General features: G+C 48.3%; 3 protein-coding genes across 3 annotated transcripts; 2 read left to right on the forward strand and 1 right to left on the reverse strand.

Moving 5' to 3' along the window:
• Nucleotides 1-3,489: 3,489 nt before the first annotated feature.
• Nucleotides 3,490-5,549, forward strand: LOC118969036 (histone H2B type 1-B). The gene has a single exon (XM_073222181.1). The coding sequence runs from the start codon at nt 3,615-3,617 to the stop codon at nt 3,993-3,995; it is 381 nt and encodes a 126-aa protein (XP_073078282.1). The 5' UTR covers nt 3,490-3,614; the 3' UTR covers nt 3,996-5,549.
• Nucleotides 5,550-7,355: 1,806 nt separating this feature from the next.
• On the reverse strand, nt 7,356-7,912 carry LOC118969037 (histone H2B type 3-B). The gene has a single exon (XM_037001962.2). It carries the CDS (start codon nt 7,910-7,912, stop codon nt 7,532-7,534), a length of 381 nt encoding a protein of 126 aa, XP_036857857.1. The 3' UTR covers nt 7,356-7,531.
• A 295-nt stretch (nt 7,913-8,207) lies between these two features.
• Nucleotides 8,208-10,597, forward strand: H2AC25 (H2A clustered histone 25). Its single transcript, XM_073222180.1, has one exon. The coding sequence runs from the start codon at nt 8,222-8,224 to the stop codon at nt 8,612-8,614; it is 393 nt and encodes a 130-aa protein (XP_073078281.1). The 5' UTR covers nt 8,208-8,221; the 3' UTR covers nt 8,615-10,597.
• The last annotated feature ends 9,286 nt before the right edge of the window (nt 10,598-19,883 follow it).

Raw genomic sequence — 19,883 nt, forward strand, 5'->3', positions numbered from 1 at the left:
TGTCCTTCTCACTGGTTTCTGGATAAAACTGACATCAGACAGATGCACAGAAGAGAATCCTGTGACATTCTGTATTTGTGCCCCCCTACACACCAGAGGCCCAAAGACTGAAAGATAAAGTGAGATAAGTATGTGTGAGATGGGGAGTGGGATGGGGCCTGAGGCTCCAGAGGAGGAGGGCCATCTGCAGAGCAGCGGTGATCCGATGTTTGGGATGTTTTCCTGTGCCCGACGGGCCACCCCAATAAAAAATTCATCTCTGGCACAGACTCGCATTCTGGAAAGACCCCTAAGTTAGATTCATCCAGGTAGTTAAAAGGGCAGGGGGTAAGCTTCTTCTGAGCCTGCAGGGTGTCGGTTGCCCTCAGCTCAAACTAGTCAACGCAAAACATGCCAAAGGGGCACATTTTGGGGAGGCTTCCTCTGAACCCTTTCATACCCCTGGAATGTGATATTAAAACTTAATAAAGATGTGTACCTTTGTCCTGTTAATCTGTTTCCTTCAGCCTTTTGCTCTGTAAAATGGAGTTAACTGTGTGTAATTGGAAGGGCTCTTGTGAGCTCCAAACTGATTTAAGTATTTATTAAGTGGTTACCTAGCTCATAATGAGCTCTAGAAAAATGTTTGTTGAATCAACTACCTACTTTTACAGTAAACAAATAAATGGTTAATGATGATTGTGCCCAAACAGGTCAAGAGACCTACAATCTCAAGATGCCCCCAGGACCTTGGAGGACAACTTGCGTATTATAGAGGGTGTATTTGGGTTGGCATCTTGAAGGCACTTTGCATGATTCTGTGAACACAGTGAACCATTTTTGTCTTTGGGGGTGCCATGGAGTTTCTTGGTCCATGTGTGTAACACTCTGGAGGGTTAGAGTCAAAAGTGGCCTCCAGACCAGTGCTTCTCAAACCATGACATGCACATGAATCTGTTTACAACGCTGATGCTGGCTCAGTTCGGGTGGGGCCCAAGAGCCTGCATTTCTAACTACTCCCCAGCTGACACTGAAATAAATGAGAAGCCTGAAGTCCTCACACCTTGTTTCTATCTTGCCAGTTAATGTCACTGAGGAATTTAACCTTGCGCATAGAGGAATTAATTTAATAGGGGAGGCAACTCAGGGATTGGTGACTTTTGTTAAAAACCCAAGTGGAGTTCTATGCTACGCCTCACATCGACCAAGATTTAATGAGTTTCTGGTCTCCCAGATATGGAATCTTAAACCAGTCAACCATAAATCACCTAATCAGCACTGGCGAGGTGCTCTGCCTGCTGGACCACTGCTGCCTGAAGGAAAGTAACTTTGCAATACCAACCTGACTTCCTTTTCCCCACCTCCCCAACTTCTGCTTATAAAAGTCTTTCATTTTGTACAGCTCCCCGAACTTTCTATCTGCTAGATGAACGCTACCCTATGGGAATCGAGTTTTGTTCAAATAAACTCTTGACATTTTTTATTTGCCCTCAGTTTGCATTTTGATATAAGGCTATTTTCAGATAGGTATTTGGAGTCCAATAGTGTCGAACCCTTGGAGTATTAGGAGACTAGAAAACAGTCTATGGCATATGGCAGTCACTTTAAAGGGTTTCAGTCAGCTTTAATAATAGAAGAACTGGTGTTTCCTTGGAAACCCATTCATTTCCTCTCTTCAGTTAAAAGTGAGCCCTGTTGCTACACTGCCAAAGTAAGTACCTTTGAGTTACAGGCAGGGGCATGAGACAATCATCTTGCCACTCTAACATACTTCTGGCCTAGGAACAAAGGCCCAGTTTATTCTTTAACATGTTGTTTTTTTCCTCCAGTCATATTAATCAATTATGTCATATTGTACCCAGGACAAAGAACAGACCTCTGGAACCTGTATGAACCAACACATCAACTTTGATAGAAAAGGGAGGCCAAGATACAAATGAAGTTACCTGGACAACCCTGTTATTCAGACAAAACTTCAAAGCAAAATATTAATCACCTGTATACATTATGCCTATACCAACCCATATTCAAAAGGCTCTATGGAAATTCAAACCCTACAATCTTTCAATGCACCTCTCTCTCCTCTGAGGTTGCCCTCACTTCTACGTAAGTGCATACTTTCATTTCAAACAAAACTTTCCTGCTGGTTGGGTCACACTGCACATTGTCTCTGAATTCTATCTTAGGACAAAGATAAGAACCTGAATCTTAATCAGGCTCAGGAGAGTTCGATTTATTAATAATATTATCAATACTATTTTCTGTGTTTTCCTAAAGAGCTGTTTGGATTAAAGAAAGCAATTGTATGAGACCAGGGGCAGGGTATTCAAGAAGTGCGGTATACTTGCTTCTGAGACGTTCCTGGCCTTAAACACTTGGGTTATCTAAAACAAACACCAGCTCTGTGTTCTGTAGGGCCCACGTTGTACATCTATCTGCTTTATAGCTGAGTAGTTTTACAAAATTACATCCAAGGTAATGACCAAAGAAACGATCATTTTTTTTGAACTGTCAGTTTCTGTCTGTACTAATATGTAAATGTAACTATGGACACCATGCCTTATGTCCTTTGTGAGAAACCCTAGAGAACCTTTTAAGAAAGCTCTCCTTTCCCGAGCACTTTTCTTCCTCCAAAGGACTGTTTCAGGGAAGCTGCCCTAAACCTGGGCTCAAACAAAACTCTTATTTCTTTTCTGGCTTTTTACTCTACGATTTTCTTTTCATGGCTATGTGACTAATGCCATGATAGGCCCTACAGCACAAAGAAAAAAAAAAAGAAACAGAACAAAACCAAAAACACTTCGGAACTTTCGGCCAAACAGCTCAACTGCTCACGGAAATGGCCCCTTGTTTACTAAGAGTTTAGGGAAAGTCCCTGAGCAAATAAACGGGAGTTTGTGATATTTTGTAATGAGGCTGGCCAGCTCACCCCGATGGCAGGTTTTTCCTTTTTAAACTCTCCCTCCCAGCCTCTGGGTGGAACACACTTTTTGGTGTTATACTGGATTGCGTCCCCGGATTGCAAACTTCGTGAAGTAAAGCTTATTTTTTAACCTCAAACTTGTTTTCTTTCTTTCAGTTATCGGGGTTCACTTATGAATTTGAAAGCAACTTCCGTTTTTGACCGGGCGGTGGGGGGAAGTGATAGAATATAGTTAAGGTATTTACTTCTGTACCTCTTGGCGTCAGAAAGAAACGCCCCCGTGTTTGCCTCCTAGCCAAAGATGAAGAGGGGTTAAAACGGGTTTTCGTTTCCCTTTTTTATATTTCTGTCCCGGTGATAAAACACAGACCAATCGGCCCCTCAGGAAAAACAGTTTGAACAAAGATGTGTAACCTGACTACAGACATGCCTTCGGATTGGTTGGACTACTGTCCAATAGGAAAAGATAAACCGTCATCTGCTATTTACATAATCCCTCGCGCCCGGCAGCGTGAGGCTCGCTGTCCAATCGAATTCTAGATATTTGGAGCCCTCATTTGAATATGTAGCAAATAAGTAGCACCGCCCAGGCGGTCTCGCGTGCTTGTCCGGCTTCTGCAGACTAGGATCTTCCTGCCTGTCTGCTTTCCTGCCTACTTGCCTACCTATCTATCTATCTGTCTACTTGCCTACTTCCTACCACCACCTCGCCATGCCGGAGCCTTCTCGCTCAGCACCGGCGCCCAAAAAGGGTTCCAAAAAGGCCATCTCCAAGGCGCAGAAAAAGGACGGCAAGAAACGCAAGCGCAGCCGCAAGGAGAGCTACTCCATCTACGTGTACAAGGTGTTGAAGCAGGTGCATCCAGACACCGGCATCTCATCCAAAGCCATGGGCATCATGAACTCGTTTGTCAACGACATCTTCGAACGCATCGCTAGCGAGGCCTCCCGCCTGGCGCACTACAACAAGCGTTCCACCATCACGTCCCGCGAGGTGCAGACGGCTGTGCGCCTGCTGCTTCCCGGAGAGCTGGCCAAGCACGCCGTGTCGGAGGGCACCAAGGCCGTCACCAAGTACACCAGCTCCAAGTGAAGCGCGCCAAGGCGCCCGAAACCCAAAGGCTCTTTTCAGAGCCACCCACACAATCGAGAAAGGGTTTCGAGCACGGTGACCGGTGGTTACGTAAACCCATTTCTACATTCTTAAGCTCTACCGGCTTCCGAGTTGCTGGGAGGGGCCCCGCCAGAGTAGTGTGCGCGTGCGGGTGTGTGAGTGGAGGGAGATATCGTGTAACTTGCTCTTCACAGGGAGTTAATTAGTAACGCTGCCGAGGTGATGGAGGACTCCGTGTGCATACTTAAAACATCCGCCAGGCGAAGGAGGAGCCTTGAGCTCAAAATGTTCTTTGATGGCTGGAGAGTACATTCCCGGCTCGTGTGTGTATGTGTCTGCGTCTGCACCTGATGTATGCCTGCGGTTGAGGGGCTTCGGTCGTTTTCCCCAAGACCTCACGCCAACCCCATAACCCCTGTGTCCTTTGATAGGTGAGCTCGGAGAAGCACTAGAGGGTGCGTTTAGTGAGGCCTTGGGTGCTATCGCTCAGCACCGGGGTGGCGCCTGGCGCTGCATCACCGCCTGGACCAGACATCTTTATCCTCAAAACTGAACATTTCCAGGAGGTTTGCTTGCCTGGATCCTGAACCCGCAAAGGCAGGATGTTTGAACCCGAAGGGGAATTGGAAGCGCTTTGTGCTCTGGGCGGTTGGAAGAGGCGAACCCTTTGGCAGCTTTAACCCTTAAGGGGTGGGAGAGTCGATTCCCCTTTTTCTGACTCCCCTTTCCAGCCGTATTACATTCTGTGGCGCGCTAGTGATGGAGAATTCCCTCTTTATTCTGAATTTCTGGTGTTTATTTGGAAAGAACCGTCGTAGCTCGGGAGAAAGCGCTTTGACATGAGTTCACTCGGGAAAGGAGATGGTTTTTCTTGCTTAAAGAGGATTGCTAATTACTTCCTGGAGCGGTTTGAGAGCTGTATTGCAAGAACCTGTCGTTGTCTCAGGCAAGGAACTGACGCTCCATGAAAGGTAATAGTGTTTTGCAGTACTTCTCGCCAAAAGAAGCCGGGGGCAGTGCCGGGCTGGGCGAGGGAGCTGGGAAGGAAATGTGAGCACGGAGCCTCCGCAGCCACAGCCGCTGTCCTCTTCCCCCGCGGGTCCACTCCCGAGGGAAATTTTAAAACTCGAGCGTTTTTAAGTTGTCACCTACAATATTTTTACCGTTCTAATCGGTGCAAGGATGCAAATCCCCCCCCCCCCCAAGTTTAGGTCACATCACTCTTTTAAAGATATCTATTAAAGTGGCAAGTCAATACCATAATCAATTCGCAAAACACGATCAAATGCTTCCTTAACACAAGTATTTTCGGTAATCTTTCCTGCGTAAACTACTATTTCCATTCCATTTATACCTCAATTTCATCCTAATGTGAAGTGTTTTTTGTTACCAACCACCTTGTAAAAACAAAGTATGTAAATTGATTTCAAAATACTTGTAGGTGACCAAAATTCAGTGTTTAGAAAATTACCTGGACCCTACACAATTGTTTTAAAAATAAAGTTGATAAATAAAATTTATATGTATGAAAAATGGAGTTAACAGAGTACTCCCTGGGCATATATGGTGGTATGGTTACAGTGAAAGCAGTGCACAGAAACATTTCTCTTTATTTTATAGATTAACTGGTCTGAAGCAATATTGAGAAGACTACATGGAAGTGGAAAATTTTGTCACAACTGTTTTACTCAAATCTTTGCCTTTCTAGTTATAATCCAAAAATTAAATTGATCTACATTCAAAAGTACAGAATCCAATGCTCAGTGCGGGTCTACTGACCCTGTTCAGTCAGCCTCCTACCAGCCTAGATTGGGAGTCAGCATCTAAAAGAGCGCTTGTAGACCCCGTCACATGAAATCAGTCTCACAGATTCATGTGCTTCTCTGCCTTAATAATGAGCTCGAAGGATAGGTTTCATGAAACAAAACTGGTCTCCAGCACAGAGATGTTGTTCTGCTAGCAGTGGGTAACAACGCTGTTTAGTACCAAAACTAAAATCAAGAGGAAACATGAGTAATTCCCAGATGTGTTCCTATGAAGATGTGTGTTGCAATGCAAGATAATGCAAGGCATCCATTAATTTCTCAGCCCTTTGGACACCTTAGTAGAAGTGAAAAAAGGCTGCCTCTTCTGGGCAGCCCTAGGCACAGAATGGGCCCATTTTGGCCCTCTGCTAGGACAGGAGCATGTCAAGGGAGAGGCAAGGTGACAGAGTCCCTACTACTGAAATATTAGCAAGAAATTGAAATTGTATAGAGTCCATCCATGTCTATAATATTGTCTGTCACAGAGAAAAAGAATGTTACTAACTTGAAGGTTAAAGGGGATCAACAAATAATTGAGAATGCCTGAGGCTGGGATTCAACACAGTGGAAGCATTCTCAAGGGTCTGAAAATATGAAGATAAACGCTTAAACTAAGGATCTGTAAAGGACTTGACAGATGTCCAATCTGCAACGCATTTAAGATACACCCCCATCGCCCTTTTCTGCTACAAATTTCAAGTCAAATTGGCTAATTATTATGGAGTAACCCAAAAACTTGGAGGGTGGAAAACTATCCCTTTAAGAAGCTACAACTGCAAGACAAAGAATTTACTGTGGGAGGGTAACCGTTGGCAAACGCGTGGCGGCCCCTGAAGGTGTGGGCATCCTTCAGGGGGCAGGAGTTGAAAGGCCATTATCCACCTGAGGGGACAGAACCTCGAACCTGAATCCGAGGCTGCGTTTTGGCTTCTGGAGCCTGGGTTGCAGGTGTCCTCGTGGTTTGAGTCACCGGTACCGGGATATTTTTGAGCCAGGATAGCCAGGTCCCAGTTAAGGTTTTTACATCATACTTAACACAGGACTTGGACTTAAGTTTAAGGCACTACGTTTGTTTTCTTAAAACGGCTCTTTCATCGTTTACTGGGCTTACGTGAAGTATTCGCGGTTTTAAAATACTAATGTCCAAATTTGAAGATTTTTAGCCGAGTTTGAGAGTGAACAGTATCTGTGCGTCCGCCCTTTAGAATTTTCAAACAGGATTGCGTAGCGCCCCTAAGGAGCTGCTTAAAGTCAACGCTGCTGAAATGTGTTTGGCATAAGAAACTCCTGGTGCCCCGTGGTGGCAAAGCCTTCGGAAGGACGGCTCCCAAACGCCAAGGCTAAGCAACAGCACCCAGGGAATCACCAAATGTGAGAACTGGCGCAGCACTAAGGAGGGGCACGGGGAGGGCGGGGCGGGGGTAGGTTTGCGTGAAGCCTTCCTGGAGGCCACCGAGCGGACAGGAGGGCCCCGGGTCCTCGTGCAAGCGCCAGGGCAGCGCGCTCTCCGGCTTCTGGGTGGCCCCGGGGACGCCCCAGGTGGCGTTTTAGGGACTACACCATTAAGGAGAGGACATTGTCGGAATTTGCGCCGATTGCTAGCTCAGCCTCCCCAACAGCGGGTCACAACCGGACCAGGTGACACGCTCCTTTTTGAGCATGGAGGTGGCTCTGAAAAGAGCCTTTGGGTTTCGGGCGCCTTGGCGCGTCTCACTTGGAGCTGGTGTACTTGGTGACGGCCTTGGTGCCCTCCGACACGGCGTGCTTGGCCAGCTCTCCGGGAAGCAGCAGGCGCACAGCCGTCTGCACCTCGCGGGACGTGATGGTGGAACGCTTGTTGTAGTGCGCCAGGCGGGAGGCCTCGCTAGCGATGCGTTCGAAGATGTCGTTGACAAACGAGTTCATGATGCCCATGGCTTTGGATGAGATGCCGGTGTCTGGATGCACCTGCTTCAACACCTTGTACACGTAGATGGAGTAGCTCTCCTTGCGGCTGCGCTTGCGTTTCTTGCCGTCCTTCTTCTGCGCTTTGGTGACGGCTTTCTTAGAACCCTTTTTGGGTGCTGGAGCTGACTTGGACGGGTCAGGCATATTGACAGGTCTCGCCAAACTAAAAGAAGATTGGTCTTAACAACTCTATTTATATATCCCGTATTCAAATGAAGGCTCTGAAGCTCCTAGCTTCTAATAGGTTTACATGCTGATGACGTCATCATAGGAAACGGCACATGCAAATGAGGAGATGGCAGCTTCATGTTATGACTGGTCACTCTTGCTGCCCAATCGGAAGGCGCCGGCTCACCTACCTCCCGACTATATATAAAGACTCACTGGCGCTCGCGGTTTCGTTATTTTAGTTCCCACGATCTCGATTTCTCCCTTCCCGCGCCTGGTTTGAAGATGTCTGGCCGCGGCAAGCAGGGCGGCAAGGCACGCGCCAAAGCCAAGTCGCGGTCGTCGCGCGCGGGGTTGCAGTTTCCTGTGGGTCGTGTTCACCGGCTGCTCCGCAAGGGCAATTATTCGGAACGTGTTGGCGCCGGTGCTCCTGTCTACCTAGCGGCAGTGCTCGAATACCTAACCGCCGAGATCCTGGAGCTGGCTGGCAATGCGGCGCGCGACAACAAAAAAACGCGCATTATCCCGCGCCATCTGCAGTTAGCGATCCGCAACGACGAGGAGCTCAACAAGCTGCTGGGCCGCGTGACCATCGCGCAGGGCGGCGTCTTGCCCAACATCCAGGCCGTACTGCTGCCCAAGAAGACGGAGAGCCACCACAAGACCAAGGGCAAGTGAGGCCGCGGAGGCGGACCAAAACGGCCGTGCGCTCGCGGCCCCGTGACACCAAAGGCTCTTTTCAGAGCCACCCACGGTCTCGAGAAAAGAGCCGCACTGAACGCGCAGCGTTTCCCTGACCCAGAGCCTCTCCGGGCGGACGGGTAGCAGGTGGGGAACCGGGGCCTGATCTGGGCGCATGGTGGTTTCCGCGTTTGCTGCCGGGAAAGCCTGCCCCACGCGTGGCCGCCCCTTGGCTTTTGGGTCTTGCTTCCAAGACAGATGGACTTCAGCCCTGCTCACCGTCAAGGTATCCCCATTATTGCTACAAGTTACCTTTGACTCTGAAGTGGCTCTTGGTCAAATGTGGACACTCAATGTGGGCTGTTTACTCGTCCCATGGACAAGTGGGCAGATTCACCTGATAAATGGAAGTATTTAATATTCGGAGGCAATTATTTAAGTTTTCTTGGACCTAAAATTTTCATCTTAATGTGTTTGGGTGCATTGACTGCAAAGTTTTTAAGGGAAGACAAGGTCCACCAGAATCGTTTGTGGGATTGCAAATTGTACATTCTTGGGAAGGACCTGTATACTAGAGGTACTTGCAGTATTTAGAAATAGTTTTAAAAGTGTGAACTTTCAAAGCAAGTTTAACTGTAAACAGTGATTAGGAATTCAGATTGTAGTTTGGGTTGGTCTGTTTAAGCCTGAATCTGGCTGTTTAAACAAGAAACTATTTTGATAAGGAAAACCAGGTTGGTGAATTTTGTAAACACCAATATTATCAGCATCAGATTATGTAATGTGGATATTTCAGAAGATGCTCAGCAACTCCACATTGTTTTAAGGAGAGCTGGGCCATCCTAAAGATGCTTCTGGCAGAGTCAGCTGAGAAATGAGAATGTTACCAGCACGTACATCCTGGGGGAGGAGGGATTAATCAGTTAAACCATGATAAGCCCCTAAAGAAACTGCCTGGCACAGAATAAGAGCTGTATTAGTTATTCCTGTTATTAGTATTTTGTTTGTATTCGTTTTTTATTGTAACAATATAGGCTGGGAAGACAATTCAGGAATAAGTAATTCATATTTATGTTACTAAAATGAGGTCTACCCCCAGCACAGCTCTGTAGACACCATCTGGAGCTAACCACACATCTGCTGGTCTTTAGAAAATACCGACACGCCGTAAAAGTATTCACACTGGAGATTTATGAGCACTGCTGGTCAGTGTGGATCTAAACCCAGGCCTTCCCTGCAGTGTAGATAGACACCAGGACGCACCTTGCTGAGTGGGCCCTGTTGCAGGGACGCAAATTGTAAGCATGGCCCAGGAGACTAGAGAGCTTCCTAGAGGTCTGGCCTTTGTTTCCAGGGACAGCCTTCAATTCTAGCTTAAATTTGTGTTTATGTGTTATTGATGTCAGTCATTGTGTGTCTTCATATCCTTCACTGGTATTTAAGAAAAGTGGAGAGGGGCAGGGGGCTTAGGTATTTAAAATCTCAAAATATCTAATTCCTCAAGTAGGATGTTAGGGAGGTTCTCTCCAGCAGCCCTTTATTAGTTAGCCAACCTCTGAGGCTGGGCTGTCCCATAAACAGCAACAAGCCACAGGGGCTACTTAATTTTCAATGAAAAGATAAGGGAGCAATGCCTCGGTGGCCCAGGCCACACTTGGCCAGTGGCTACCACATGGGGCAGCACAGATACAAAACGCCTTCCATCCTCACAGAAAACTCAACTGACAGCTCTGGTCTAGTCTGACCACCTGTTGGGGTTACCTGGGTCAGAGGCGTGATGAAATGTTCAGAGCTGCCTGCCTCTGCAAGAGAAGGCCCAGCAGAGAAAGGCCTCGTGGAAAGTGCCATGGGGTCCAGCCATTCCATCCTGGGTCTACAGGAGGACTCAGATACCCATACATCCAGTTCGCTGCAGTGTTACAATCATCCTGAAGATGGAAACTGCCCAGATGTCAACAATAAATGCATAAACAAAATGTGGTCTGTCAACACTGGAATGCTATTCAGTTCTGAAAAGGAGTGGAGCCCTGCCCTGACATGCACCATGACATGAGTGAACCTCAACACGGTGCTGCTGAGAGAGGGGAGACTCAAAAACCCCCACAGGATCTGATTCCACTTACAAGAAACGTCCAGGCAAATCCAGACAGCAAATAGGCAGGGGTCAGGGGTTGGGGTGAGGGAGGAGTGGGGAGAGACTGCCCGCTTCTGTGGAGCTTGGAGGTCTCTGCAGCAGCTGCGGCACACCACTCCCCATGTCCCTGGGGGGAGCACTTTATTGAGAAAGATGGAAAAAAGGTACAGGACCCCAGAGGTGGAGCTCAGCCCTGGAAGCCTCAGAAACGGCCATGGCTGGCAAAGTGCTCCCAGTTTCTGAATTCCTGTCCCCAGTCTGAGCCCCACATCTGGTTTCTACACCAAGCTGTCAGTCCCAAGCTGATCACCAGCATGTTCAAGTCTCCCAACCAAAAAGGCAAATAGATCCCCACTCAGATCCTGAAGAGAGGCCTGGGTCGCCAGCCCCAGTGGCATGGACTGAGTGGAGCTGTTCTCCCGGCAGTGGCCACAGCCCCCGTCGTCAGAGTCCAGCCCATGCCCCAGAGGGTCTTGTTTTCATGCACTGTTCACTGAGCCTCAAGGCCTTGCTTTTTCTCTGATGCCCACCCAGCAAAAGTTCTAGCTGGTATCCTTACCTCCTCCCACTGCCTCAAGGTGTCTGGGTATCCCCCACTTCTGGCAGCTGCTTCTACCTGGTTCTGGGGGACCTGCATCCTGGCACTTCCCTCCTTCCTGGGGGTGTTGGAGTGGCAACCACCCCTCCTGCCAGCCCTGCCCTTGGGCCTCCAGGACACCCTCCCTCACAGCCCTCCTTGAACCACGTCCTTGTATTTGATGGATCAGCCCTAAATGTCAGCTGGTGGGTCTGAGAGTCAGTGGTTGTAGCCGGGCTCCCTAGGAAATCTGGTGGTCGGTAAACATGCTGAAAGCTGGGTGGTGGGCATTTGGGGCCAGCTGGGGGACAGTGGAGGGCCCTCTGGGAGAGGGAGGGCCAGCTTGGGGGTCAGTGGTCAGCATTGGGTAGGTGTTGGGTGAGTGGGCGGGGCTAGGAGGTCAGCTGCAAAGTTGCTGGTCCCTCACATGTCTGGGCTCCTCATTTATTGCTATAATCTCTCTCCAAGGCTAATTCACTTGACTCCAAAAACATGATCCATACAAGGAAGCATTGACAACTGGGTCTCGTAAATGGAGTTCTCTGCCAAAGCCCCATGACGAGGACAAGACAAGCTACAGGCTGGGAAAAAATACTTGCAAACCATCTATCTGACAAATAGAATCTGAAACATACGGGAACTCTCAAAACTGCACAGTGTAAAACCAGTCTTGGGCTTTGGGGCAGGCCAAGCTTCTGGCCTTTCACCCTGCGTGCCCTGTCCCTACCTGTCCAGGCCTCAGCCCAACCACCGCCTTCTGGAATGAGCATGTGTCCTGTTTTAGGATATCCCAATCTGCTAGGTGCCCAGACAAGTTAAAAAGCATGACGTGGGATGGCTGAATTTCCTAAGATGCATAAAGTATAGGCAGTAAGCACTAGGGACCCTTGGTGCTCTCAGTTTCCCTGTGGCCTTGGTCTCCACTGCGACTCTCCACAAAACAGGTCATCATGTCCCTCACTGTGCGTTTGGCCCAGGACCCCTGGAGGTACCTGGACGAGGCACTCTGAACACCACCATCAGTGGGAAGGCTGGGGTGCCGAGAGCTTCTCCCTGAGTTTTAAGTCGATTTAATAACTACGTGGTTTGAGTTTTCCAATGGGCCTATGAGCCCCTCTGCATAATGACGTGAGGGACCTTGGAGGACACGTTAGTGCCCAGTGTACCCCATGGAGGCTTCCCCCAGGCAGGCAGGCTGGACAGGCCACTTTCCTGGAACCACTCCCTTTCCTCCTCTCACTGCACTGGAAGTTAGGGGTGAATCTCAGATCTCCCCCTCCACAGGAGTTGAAACTCCCGTCCAGCTGATTCCCAAGAGCACCTGTGCATTTGGAAAGGCCAGACCCCCATACAGGTGTGTGATGGCAAACAATCTCTCCTGAGTGACACACATCTGTGTGTGATACACTCACCATCCTCCTACTTGTAAAATTCCACTGTAAATGTCTGGTCTCAGGTGTTCTAACTACGCTGTTGCAAAGTTCTTGAAGGCAGCCTCTCCCAAGAAACCCCCAGGGACTGTGCAGGGCCGTCCAGGTAAAAGCCCCATCTTTCTGCACCTTCAGCCACCCTTCCATTTACCTCTGACCGCGTTGTCCACATGCCAGCTCCTTCCACTCTCTAGGGTTTGTCTTCCCCCAAACCCAGATGTCCTACTGCCCCTAGGAGAGACACAGCAGGCTCTAGGCCTGCTCCAGGGCCTCAGCTTTGAGCTCCAGTCTGTCTCCGCCGTCCGGGACACACTCCCCAGCCCATGGTGCTCTGTTTCTGTTTAGAGTGTAAACCTCTACAACAGCTCACCTGCTCTGGTCGTCGCTGCCCCCACTAGATGTAAGCCTAAACCCGGGGGCGGGCGCTCTGGGCCCATGTGACCCCGAGGGCACAGAGCTGTGCGTGGCCCATCCTAAGGGCTGAGTGTTTGATGAATGAGATTAAACACACCCACCCACACAAAGGTCGGTGGAGGCAGAAAGGCAAGGAAATCAAGCTCAACCGCGGCGGAGCCACAGGCCGGAGGGGGGAGCCACCCGCCACGCCCCGGACCCTTTTTCGCCGCTTAGAGAGCGCATTCCGCGTCTGGCTAGGAGGAAGTGACCAGGGAAAGGAAATTAGGGAGTCCAGGGTGAGGCCACTTTCCGCAGACTGCGAGGTGCGGCAGAGACTATGCAAAGGGACCACTAGGCGCGGTCCCTCGGGGAGCCATCAAGTGAGAGCGCACAGCGGACCTCCCTGCAACGGGAAAAGGGATAGGGGCTTGGTGACGTCATTCGGAGCCCGGGCTGCCATCTCTCGCGCCCGTGGACGCGGCGCATGCGCTGGAAGTCTCTGAGGCTGGGGTGGGAGGAGCTCCGCGCGTGGCAGGGAGGCCCGACCGACTCTCATGGGGACGTAGGGGCTTCGGGGAACCGCGGTGGGTGGGTGCCAGGAGGCAGGCGTATGGGTGAGGGGATACAGGGGTACGCAGCTACAAGGGTGCAGGGGCAGGAAGGGGATACCGCTATGCCGGCACTGGGGGCGCAAGGGTGGCAGTGGCTCGGGTGCATTAGTAGGAAGTGGGGGTTGGCAATACAGGGGCACAGGACACTTGGGGGCGTGCAGATACAAGGGTGTGGGGCAGGAGTGCAAGGCTTGGGGATGTAGGGCGCCTCATTTCCCGTTCGGGCAGGGATGGAGTGCCCCCCAAATCCCAGCAGCCCCCGCCCGTTCCCAAGCGTATTGACCCGGCATCCCCTCTGCAGGAGCGCTGTTCTGGGGGGGAGGGTCTCAGTTTGTTCTCTTTCCTGCCTATAGGGATGCACATGTCCACATCTAAATGTTACATATAGGCATGCCTAAAAACCAAATGCCCATGGGGTGGACGTTTCCTTTTCACCGAAGTCAACAAAAACTCAATACCATCTTATTTACATCTCTTTATTGTCTCACAGTTGTAATCGCATATATTTTCTCCTTTTATAAACTGAACATATTCTAATTAACCAGTGTTGATGTGTCCTGTTCAGACTCAATGGTGGTCCATCAGAGAACCTTGAAAAGGGCAACATTGTCCTATTAGTGCAGCCCCTGAAATCGTTGAAAGCAACTTTGCTTTATGGCAGCAATGGACAGTGATTAAACCAATCAGGCCTGGTAATGGGACCTCCACAAACCCAGAAGGATGAGGTTCGGAGAACTTCTGGGGTGGGAACCACGTGGGCGTTTGGGGAAGGGGTGCCCCTCCCCACAGCCTTGCCCTGGGTTGTCTCTCATGTGGTTGTTCCTGGGGCCCATCTTTTGATGATAAACTGGTGCTCTAGTGGACAATGGGGTTCTCATTAACCTAGTAAGGAAAGTGCTCCGTGAGCGGCTCTAGTGGATTAATGGAACCCAGGGAGGGGTCGTGGGAACCTCTAATCTTCAGCTGACGGGACAGTAGCACCGTGACAGCCTGAACTTGGGCTGGGCATTTGCAGTGACGGCAGCCCCGTGGGGCTGAGCCCATCACCTGTGGGATCTGACATAGTATCAGAACTGGTTTAAATTCATGGGACAGTTTCCGCTAAGAACTAGATAAATTCCTTGTGATGTTGGCAAACACACTTCAGATTTTGGTGTTTTTTTTTTCACTCAAGGCATGGATTCAACTGTTTTATCCTTATTTTTCTGCATTCACTATGTGGATTCAGCTACATTCCAAGGAGTTTGTTGTTCTCTTCATGAACATTAGCACGACAGAGAATTTAAGGACTGGGTGTACAGGTGGCTGTGGGCAGAGGGCAGCAAAGGCCTGCTGTTTCATCTGTGGTATTTGTCTGTGGAGCTCTGGGCTCAGCCATTCTTGTTTGTCTTGTTCACTGTTCTCTGTTTTAATGGTGACTCAGGGGTCCCCCCTATGGACAAAGGCTGAGCCACAGAGTCATCTGATCACTAGCAGGCCCTACAATTTCCAGGCCACTGGCTGTCTCAAGTGAGGATGTGGTAGAAACAAAGGAGAAATATGTTATTCCTTCTTTCTTTTTTAAATTGAGTTACATACACTAACATGGATAAATCTTAGTCTGCAGCTTGATGAATTTTGACAAGTGTACACACTCATAACCATTGCCCCGATTAAGATATCAAGCATTCTTACTAATTTTTTTCCCCTTCACCTATTCTACCGCACCCTCCCCTGTGGTGGCCACCAGTCTCTTCTCTGTGTTAATGAGTCTATTTCTGTTACATTTATTTGTTCATTTGTTTTATTTTTCAGATTCCATATATAAGCGAAATCAGATGGTATTTGCCTTTCTCTGTCTGACGTATTTCACTTAGCATAATACCCTCTAGGTCCATCCACATTGTCACAAATGGCAGGATTTCATTCTTTTTTATGGTTAATATCCATTGTGCATATGTACCATGTCTTGATCCATTCATCTGTCAGTGGGCACTTGGGTTGCTTCCAAATCTTGGCTGTCATAAATAATGCTGCAATGACCACAGGAGGGCATATATATTTTCAAATAAGTGATTTGTTTTCTCTGGAGAAAATTCTCAAAAGTGGAATTACTGGGTCATTGGTATTTCTATTTTAGTTTTTTAAGGAATCTCCGACCTGCTTTCCATAGTGGCTGCACCAGTTTCTATTCCCACCAGCCATGCAGAAGGATTCCTTTCTCCAAAGAGAATGTTTCTAAACACAAAGTTCTGGTGACTGTCCACACATGCAGAACAAGCAATTCAAGGCAAAGAATGTTAGAGTTGCTCCATGGAAGCACTTCAAGCTTGATATGGACTTTCTACCATCCACATGGTTTTATCTGACATGAACCAACACTGGGTAAAATTCTGGTTCTTTGGTGCCACCACTGATGATAACAACACTCTCTGAGCAGCTGCGTTACGTGCATACTTTGGTCCATCTGAACCTCGTTTCATTTACAGGCACAGATTTAGAAAAGCTCACCAATGTGCTGTTTCTGTCTCTTAGTTTCCCATCGTGATGGATTGCCCTGCACTGAATCTCCCTGTGTGGTTTGAGTTCAGCAAATGTTCCCCCATCTTGAGCCCCCAACCTCACTCCTGTGTAAACTGCTCCAGTGACCTTGGCTGTAGCTGTGTGTGACTAGCCACCCCATGTGGGAAGTGGAAATATTCTCTCCCTTATCCCAGAATCTGTGAATATTATCCTAGGTAGTAAAATATGAGTAGACCAAGGTTCTTAAGAGGAGCTTACCCAGCTTTATCTGGGATCCCAGATGCAATCACGTATCTATAGTAGAAAGGTGTGGACACCCTCTGGAAGGAGGTGTAGAGAGAAGCAGAGATTAGAGGATATGACCACAAATCCTGGGAGCTGTAGAGGCAGGAAGGATCCTCCTCTGGAGTGTCCAGAGGGTGCATGGTCCTGGGACACCTTGATCTTGGACTTTAGGCCTCCTGAGCTGAGAAAGCAAATCCCTCAGTAAGCCCCCAGATTATGGAGGTTTGGTAGGGCAGACCCAGGAAGTGAACATACCACAGGCCCCCTTGGCCCATGGCATGTGGGTGGAAGGGACAGTGCTCCATCTCCGGAGCAAGGGCTTCAGGCAAGGTGAATCAGCACCAGCCCTGCATGTCTGTCCTGTACCCCCAGACCTGCCACCTGGAGCCAGCAGCCACGGTGCCTATCAGCCTGGGTCTCGCTGCTGAAAGCCATGGGTTTGGGGCTGTCTGTGTGCTGCATTAACACAGAATTGATGAGCAGGGAATGTGGTCCTACATCAGGTGGCAGGAAACCTGCCCACCTACTGGTGTAGGGGAATCTTGGCCTGTCTTGCTATGGAGAGTTAACAGCCTAAGTGGATGTTATTCCCCGCATGCAATAAGGTATTACCAAAAAAGATAAGCTCAGAAAAGAACTTGCCCCATTTACAACTAGGCATGAAAGAGAAAAGAGAGTACTAATTCCAGGTTTATCAGTCAGGATTCTCCAGAGAAACAGAACCAGTAGGAGATAAAGAGAGAGAAGTTCATTTTAAGCAGTTGACTTGTGCAATCATGGGGATGACAAATCTAAGACCTGCAGGGCAAATGGAGGCCCAGGGAAGAGTGGATTTTGTGGCTCCAGGGCAAAGGAAGTCAAAGGTCAGAGGGTGACCCTAATCCCTGTAGGAAGCGGAGACAAAAGACACAGACATGCACAGAGGAACAGCCCCGTGAGGACACAGAAAGAAGATGGCCTCCACATGCCCAGAGGGGAGGCCTCGGGATGAACCAGCCCTGCTCACCCCTAATCGCAGGGTCCCCACCTCCAGACTGTGGGTTTAAGCCTCCTGGACTGGGATAACTTGTTATGTCAGCCTTAGCAAATTAATACACCAGATCTCTGGTTTCATAAAGTTCCTTTGCTATTGCATTTTGAAGGCAGTCATGTGTATGGGCTCTGGGTTGTACACTCTTGAGAAAGTTTGTGGGTGATAACCACCAGAAAGACAGGATCTGACATTGTTTGGTAAGTCTGATTAATTATATCCCTGAAATATTAAACCAAATTCTTTCAGTCAACTGGGATGGCCTAAGAACTCAGGGAAATATTTACACATGCAACGATACAGTATTTTGGACTTTTTTTCAAAGTACTCTGAGTGGATGAGCAAAATTGGTCTTCAGTTGATAATTGCTGGATTCTGGTCTATTTTATTATTTTTGCCTAACTTTGTATGTTTGAAATTTCCCATTTGTTTTTAAAGGAACAACAACAGTTATTTAACACATTATTTTTGTTCTTGTTGAGTGTGAACCACCAAGACTTTGAGGTCACCTTCTTTAGCATGACCCTGACTATATGGTCCTAACCAAAGTCGTGGCCATACTTATATTTAGCATCCATCCTCCAAGGGTGTGGTTTTGTGATTGTCCTCATTTCTATTGAAAGCAGACAGACGCGCTCTGCCGTAAACACGTTTTGTATCCATTTATAATGGTAATATCTGCTCACTTCTACTTGCCACTAATCTCCCAAGAAGGCCACATTCATTCAGTCAAGCAAGCAAATATCCCTACCCTGGAAATACTCAAAGACATGACAGTGCCTTCTGCTTCTGTGTTAGAGTTCTCTGGCACACATCCATCAGGTCATTTTTCTCAAAATTTCCATCCTTTTGGCTGAGCCATCTTTGTCCACGGTGAGGATATGAGCCCTACCAACACGTGACTCCACCAGCGGAGGAATGGGCCTCATCTGTACTACATAGCCTCAGTGACTTGAATAATGGATAGTTAATAGGTCCTAAGGGAAAACGTGTGGTAGGCAGACTGCCATCCCCCTCTCCCCCTCCCCCCTCCAGATATCCACACTGTAGTCCCCAGGAACTGTCAACAAGCTATGTCACAGCCAACGGGACCTTGCAGCTCTCATTAGAACTGCAGACCTTAAGGAAACTATTCCTAATTTCCCAATCTCATCACAGGAGCCCTGAAAATCAGAGAACTTTCTCCAGCTGGAGTAAGAAAGATACAGCACAGAAGTCAGTTTGGAAGCCAGAGAGAACATGACTTGCCCTTGGTGTAGGTGACTGCCTAGAGTGTGAGAAGGAATGTGGACAGCCCCTGCTCACAGTCAGCTAGGAAAGGGGCCTCACTCTGTCACAAAGAACTGCCGACAACCTGTGTAAGCCTGGAGGCGTTTTTCCCCAGGAACACGGGAGAGGAAGGCAGCTCTGCACATGCCTTGATTTGAGCCTGTGGATCTCAACAGAGGACCCAGGCTGAGCCTGGACATCTGACTTGCAGAACCGCGAGAAAACAAATGCATTTTGTTTTAAGCTGCAATATTGTAGATTCCTGACCCACTGAGTCAGGAAGGCCACAAGGCCCAGCCATCTGCTTTGCAAAGCTCTTCAGCTGATGCAATGAATGTTGCCTTTTGAGAATCACTTCCCCAGATAACTCAAACACAAATGAAAGTGCTCACTCAGAAATTCAGCCAAATATAAAATTAGCTTTCAGGTCTCCAAGCAAGAAACAGTAAAAAATAGAATGGGGAAAATTTCACTCATTGTAGTATAATCTTTGTAAATTAGGATCAGTGAAGGCTCCATCATGATGCTGGTAAATTACTTTAGTGTGGTTACCATTAGAGTTGGAAACAAATCAGAGAAGCCTATTATATGGCCCTCACTATTTACCATTATTCTGAAATATCAATAGTCACCCAGGATTCAGCAAAAAAGCAAACTTCCAAACAGTAACTGAAATGCAGGAATGACACAGTACAGCCTCCCAAACACAATGGAATATTAATCAGCCATAAAAAAAGAAACCCTGACATTTGTGACAACATGGATGGACCTAAAGGGTATTATGTTAACTAAGCCAGGTGGGGAAAAACAAATACTATAGGATTTCACTTACATGTGGTAATCTAAAAACAAAATGAACAAAATAGCAGTAGACTCATAGACATTGAAAAATGACTGGTGCTTACCAAGGGGGAGGGGTTGGGGTGGGTGGGTGGGAAGGGTGAGGGAGATAAAGGGGCACAAAAATTCTCAGCCATAATATAAGTTGGTCATGGGGATGGCAGTGCAGCATGGAGAATATAGTCAGTGATT

Source organism: Manis javanica, chromosome 14, assembly GCF_040802235.1.
Source record: "Manis javanica isolate MJ-LG chromosome 14, MJ_LKY, whole genome shotgun sequence".
In the NCBI taxonomy this organism is placed as follows: Eukaryota; Metazoa; Chordata; class Mammalia; order Pholidota; family Manidae; genus Manis; species Manis javanica.

Excerpts from the sequence above, each read along its gene's own strand:
- LOC118969036 (XM_073222181.1), top strand. The coding sequence starts at position 3,615 with ATGCCGGAGCCTTCTCGCTCAGCACCGGCGCCCAAAAAGGGTTCCAAA.
- LOC118969037 (XM_037001962.2), bottom strand. The coding sequence starts at position 7,912 with ATGCCTGACCCGTCCAAGTCAGCTCCAGCACCCAAAAAGGGTTCTAAG.
- H2AC25 (XM_073222180.1), top strand. The coding sequence starts at position 8,222 with ATGTCTGGCCGCGGCAAGCAGGGCGGCAAGGCACGCGCCAAAGCCAAG.